Source organism: Colobus angolensis, unplaced genomic scaffold (genome assembly GCF_000951035.1).
Source record: "Colobus angolensis palliatus isolate OR3802 unplaced genomic scaffold, Cang.pa_1.0 Scaffold169, whole genome shotgun sequence".
In the NCBI taxonomy this organism is placed as follows: domain Eukaryota; kingdom Metazoa; phylum Chordata; class Mammalia; order Primates; family Cercopithecidae; genus Colobus; species Colobus angolensis.
This window is the reverse complement of record NW_012114810.1, coordinates 534,028-540,157: the sequence shown is the minus strand read 5'-3', so window position 1 is coordinate 540,157 and position 6,130 is coordinate 534,028. Positions and strand designations below refer to the sequence as shown.

Genomic DNA, 6,130 nt, shown 5'->3' with positions numbered 1-6,130 from the left:
AAAAAAAAAAAAAAAAAGAGAATTTGTATTCCTGCTACCAGCAGCACTATCCACACACTTCCCCAGATAGCATATACTAAATACTCATCAATTTAACTAAACAGATGATCAGGAAGAATTTATTGCCAACCATTTAAAAATGGATTCCAAAAAGAAACATAAATTATTTAAGGGATTATTCACTGATTAGATCTTACATTCCATTGCTCTACTTAAATAGTATAAATAATCAGGAGTTGGCTAAAGTTTTACAATGTTTTACAAAGGATCACCTACCTCCCAGACTAGTACACATTTGTTGGTTTTCTTCACAGCTTCCTCATCAGATTCCTCATCATCTGGAAGAGAAATCTTGTTATAGACTTAGACTTGAGATTCAGGTTCTAAAGAAACAATATTCGAGTCTAACCAAACTCTCTTAAATATTGTCACCCTTTTTATGTGTTGGACCAAATGTTTTATTTTCTGTTGCTCTTTATTTTCCCCAAATTAGACTTGAAGCTCCAAGCAAAAAGGAATATTAATTGATACAATTAGCATTTACTTAGCACTTGTTATGAATCAAGAGCTGTAACAGGTACTGGGAATAAGGAAATAAAAGACAAGCAATCAAGAATAAAAACTTGTCCTAGGCACTCTGGGAGGCATGCTTCAGATGTCAACATCATTTATTACTCTCAAAAAACTTTCGCCCAATGGAGGAGGAAGGCAGATATACCAAATCAAAATTATCGGCCAGTGTGGTGGCTCACGCCTGTAATCCTAGCACTTTGGGAGGCTGAGGTGAGCGGATCACTTGAAGTCAAGAGTTTCAGACCAGCCTAGCCAACATGGTGAAACCTCATCTCTACTAAAAACACAAAAATTAGCCAGCCGTGGTGGCGGGTGCCTGTAATCCCAGCTTCTCAGGAGGCCGAGGCAGGAGAATCACTTGAACCTGGGAGGTGGAAGTTGCTGTGAGCCAAGATGGTGCCACTGCACTCCAGCCTGGGCAACAGAGCAAAAACTTCATCTCAAAAAAAAAAAAAAAAAAATGCACGTGTAAAACAAAATAAAATATACACCTATTACAAAAAACTACTTTAAATACTTCAAGGACAAAAAGTCAGGAAGGCTAGTCAGGTAAAGTTAAGAAAAGTTAAGAAAAGGCTCTCTGTAGATTTTATTTTTTATTCTTGGGTTTCTTAAGATGAACTCTCTGCAGATTTTATTTATATTTTTATTTTTTTGAGACAGAGTCTCACTCTGTCACTCACGCTGGAGTGCAGTGGTACAATCTTGGCTCACTGCAACCTCCACTTCCCCCATTCAAATGCTTCTCCTGCCTAGGCCTCCCGAGTAGCTGGGGTTACAGGCACACACTGCCATGCCCAGCTCATTTTTGTATTTTTTAGTAGAAACGCGGTTTCACCATGTTAGGCTGGTCTCAAACTCCTGACCTCAGGTGATCCACCCGCCTCGGCCTCCCAAAGTGCTGGGATTACAGGCATAAGCCACCACGCCCGGCCTCTCTGCAGATTTTAAATGCTAATCCAGGTCTTCAAAGATGAGAATGAACACTAATGGAAGTATGATGGCCAGAAGCATGTCAGATATAGATAGTCCTTGACTTAGAATTTTTTGCCTTGAGTACAGTGTGAAAGTGATAAATATTTAGTAGAAAATGTACTTCAAATTTTAAATTTTGAGATTTTCCTGGGCTAGCAATATGCAGTAAAATACTCTTACATGAGATAAAAATAGGCTTTGTGTAAGATGATTTTGCCCAGCTGTAGGCTAATCTAAGTATTCTGAGAAAGTATAAGGAAGGCTAGCCTAAGTTATGATGTCCTAAGTATCAGATGTATTAAATGCATTTTTTTTTTTTTTTTTTGAGATGGAGTCTCGCTCTGTTGCCCAGGCTGGAGTGCAGTGGTGCAATCACGGCTTACTGCAACCTCCGCCTCCCAGGTTCAAGCGATTCTCCTGCCTCAGCCTCCTGAGTAGCTGGGATTACAGAGGCCCACCACCACACCCCGAATTTTTGTGTTTTTAGTAGAGACGGGGTTTCACCATGTTGGCCAGGCTGGTTATGAACTCCAGACCTCAAATGATCTGCTTTCCTTGGCCTCCGAAAGTGCTGGGATTATAGGTGTGAGCCACTGCTTGGCCTTAAATGCATCTTTGACTTAACAATATTTTCAACTTATCTTAGGTTTATTGGAACTAACCCCATCATAAGTTGAGGAGCATATATGTGAGCATGTACATGTATACGTATATGTATATGTGTATGTATACATATATAACAGGCAAAAGAAAAAGTAGTTTGATCAAAGCAGAGCTTTTTTGACCTGAAAATCTTTTTGCCTTCAATCCTTAAAAAAAAAAAAAAATCAAATAATAATATAACATAGACACCGTACACATGAATGTATAGCTTACTGGATTTCCTTTTTCTTTTTTTTCTGAGACAGGGTCTCATTCTGTCACTCAGGCTGGACTGCAGTGGCACAATCACAGCTTACTGCAGCCTTGACCTCCCTAAGCTCAAATGATCCTCCCACCTCAGCTTCCTGAGTAGCTGGGAATACAGGTGTGTGCCACCACACCCAGCAAATTTTTGTACTTTTTGTAGAGATGGGGTTTCACCACGTTGTTTGCCCAGGCTGGTCTCAAACTCCTGGCCTCAGGCAATCTGCCCGCCTCAGTCTCCCAAAGTGCTAGGATTACAGGCAGGAGCCACCATGCCCAGCTGCTTGCTGAATTTTCAAATACTGAATAAATTCATATAACCAGTACTCAGATCCAGGACAGACACAGAAACCAGCGGGTAGAAAAGCCTTAAATGATAGGCAAAAAAAAAAAATCTTTACCATTCATGCATATAATAATATAGTAAATATTATATGAATGTCTAGGAGGCTCAAAGTCTAAATGGGTCTTTCTTAAATTCCTGAACACTATCTAGTGTTAGCAAGAGTGTCACAGGGAGGGAATAAAATGAGTGGACAGATGCACCATCCCCACCTCCCACAGCTCTCCCACTTAATCCCCTCTAACCCCCATTCACCATCTCCCTTCGTGTTAGATGTCTGTTCATCCCACTTTATCCGATGCAGCATAAGACGCTTAAATTTCTTCTGGGCCTTGGGGCCTGGAAACAGAGAAGAAGAATTTTGCCAGAACTGTGGAAGATGATGGGCTGGAAAGAACCTCTGAGCTCAGACATTAAAGTGGTAGCTGAAGCAATCCCAGGACCACATCTTAGGGCCTTCTATTCCAATAAACACAGAAGCAGTAACCTAGCATATTATATCAGGTATGGCACTAAAATACTATCTTTTTCTCCTTTCTCCCCACAATGCTAATCACTCTAAGCCCAGGGTTGTCTGGGGACAGTCTCCCTCAAGTTTTTCAGACTCACCCCCTTCCACTACTACCACGTTGACATCCTTGTGCAGTACCACCACCCCTGTCAGGTACAGTTGCCCAGCATTGGCTTCAATCTTGAACTTCTTGGCTGGGTTGCTCAAATTTCGAACTCTGGAGAAGGGAAAGTTTAGTTATGTCTTCATTTTAGCATCAGCAGCTGCCTGAATGGAGTGGCAAGTAGAGATGAATCCCAAATGGTTTCCTCTCTATAAACAAAGGCCTCTGGAGTAAACAAATAGATGAATGCTTAAAAGGTAGAGTTGATGAGTCTAGAAATATTTCCACACTCTTATATTTCTTCAAAGTCTAGCACTTTACATTACACAATAGCAGGTAACCAAAGTTTACTCTAAGAATCAGGGAGAGGTATTTACTATTATCCAAAAATGCTTATAATCTCATTGTTCTTGACAATGTAAAGACCTACAGACTTTTGTCCTCTAGACCCTTAGACCCTCATAATATAGGATAATATAGGATTACTCGGCTGGGCGCAGTGGCTCACACCTGTAATCCCAGCACTTTGGGAGGCCAAAGTGGGCAGATCACGAGGTCAGGAGTTCGAGACCAGCCTGGCCAACATGGTGAAACCCCATCTCTACTAAAAACACAAAAATTAGCCAGGCGTGGGGGTGCATGCCTGTAATCCTAGCTACTCAGGAGGCTGAGGCAGGAGAATCACTTGAACCTGGGAGGCAGAGGCTGCAGTGTGCCGAGATTGTGCCATTGCACTCCTGCCTGGGCAACAAGACTGAAACTCTGTCTCAAATAAATAAATAAACAAATGAAATATATATAGGATCACTATATAGGCACGAAAATTTTCTAGGGGGATATGTGAAAAACTGTTAATAGCAATTACCTAAAGAGAGCAGTTCTAAGGAATCAGAGAAAAGAAAGGAGACATTCTGAGTAAGTGTTCTTCTGTATTGTCAGACAATTTTTTAAATCTTAATAAACATTCACTACTTTTGTAATAATGTACTTTTATAATAAAAACTAGTTAATAGAAATAAGCACATTTTAAAAATAGAATATAAACATGTACTCAACATAAAAAAATAAAAACATTAAATCAACATAAAGGTAGAAAAATATTTACAACATATAAAATGCATTTTGGAGTGAGGATGAAACACAGCAATACATCAGGGTAAGGATATGACTACTGAGGAAAGAAAATTTGTAATGCTTCCATGGATGTTGGAAGCAAACTCAAACCATTTGAAAAAAAAGATGAAAAAAAAAAAGAAATAGGATGATATTTTACAGTCCTCAAAGGACATACAATCTCTAGTTCATATCTTGGCCTGAACAAGTATATTGATTTGTTCATTTTTTCAGAACTAATATTCTGGTAAAAAAAGAAGACTTCAGAGGGAAGACTTGCATAACCATAAACATAAGTCATTAACCCTCACTATTTTACAAGATTTACTAGCTCTTGATCCACACTAGGGTCATTAAAAGAGAGTAGGAACTGGTGTCAGGTATGCTTTTAGGCCACAGTGATTCTGCCTTAAGCACTTGGAAAATGTTTTAGTAATTCTAAGGTGAAGGTCAGCCCAGTATGGACACCTACCTATATACAGATATGTGTACCCCCTGTGAAATGTCTTCTTTAAGCTTTTTAATTTTCTTGACCTTTCTCTGTTCTGCTGTGAGTTTTCGGGCAGCGTTGGCCTCTTCATGCGCTCTGTCGTGACAGGAAGGACATCCACAAGTGAGAAAGGCATTGAAGATCAGAGGCAGGGCTGAGGGAAAGAGAGAGCAACGGAGAACTCTCCCCTCCCTCCAAATATGGATCCCCCAGAAGAGTTTGGGAAAGGTCCTTGCCCGGGGTTTCCACCCAATCCCATGGCACTTACTTCTGTCTTTTTGCCATCTGAGCTCTGACATGGGCTTCTACCTTCGTGGGGTCTTGAACAGCTTCTGTTCCTAATACTCGCATCAAATTAGAAATTCTCACTGTAGTGAAGAGAGGACAGCAGTCAATCTTTGAAGTCACTTCTCCAGATAACAAGAGTAACTTGTTATCTCTTCTACACCAATTCATATTATTTACCTATTTCAAATCTCTGCTTCTAAACTCACCTCCTCCTATAACTACTACCTTGAAAATCTCACCCGATCACTTCAGCATTTGCAGAAGTTCACACAATTAAGTTGAAGATTGGTACTTATCACAGCATCTAGTGAAAGAGCTTATACATAACAGTCCTCAGTCAAAATATTGCTGAACGAGAATGTAACTACAGGGGCAAGTTCTTTATCCTGCACTTTCATTGTAAAAATTAAAACATTAAGAATTATGTACATAAAAAGTCTATGCAAATACTGCAACTGCTATCTCCATGAATTTCAAGACCTGTATTCTTCCAGGAAAACCAGAGTGTTGTATGATCAGTATGCTTAAAAATAAGCCTTAAATGGCCTCTATAATGAATGTGTTGACCTATCTTAATATGAAAAGGTGGTAGAACACCTGGAGAAAAAAGACCCCAAGAATGTTTCTTGGAAACAGAAATCACTCAAACATAGAGTTAAGACATAAACTTGCCACTCTTTTTAACAGCAGAGGCCACTAAGAGATGTACCTTTGGGTTCTGGAGGAGGCATCAGGCCCAGCCTGACTTTTTCTTGTAGTTCCTTCTGTGCTTCCCTCCTTGTTTGTCTCCGAAGTTTTTTCTGTTCCTTCTTGGTAAGATATACTCCC

General features: G+C 40.0%; 1 protein-coding gene across 1 annotated transcript in view; it reads right to left on the bottom strand.

The window, feature by feature from the left end:
• The window catches only part of PRPF3 (pre-mRNA processing factor 3), a 38,259-nt gene that overhangs the window by 9,041 nt on the left and 23,088 nt on the right, over window positions 1-6,130 (bottom strand). Inside the window, exons 10-15 of the mRNA XM_011937953.1 lie at window positions 6,012-6,129; window positions 5,283-5,382; window positions 4,997-5,110; window positions 3,407-3,525; window positions 3,053-3,136; window positions 277-338 (exon numbers count right to left, since the gene is read on the bottom strand). Coding sequence (XP_011793343.1) covers window positions 277-338; window positions 3,053-3,136; window positions 3,407-3,525; window positions 4,997-5,110; window positions 5,283-5,382; window positions 6,012-6,129 — 597 coding nt within the window. The remainder of the gene's footprint in view (window positions 1-276; window positions 339-3,052; window positions 3,137-3,406; window positions 3,526-4,996; window positions 5,111-5,282; window positions 5,383-6,011; window position 6,130) is intronic.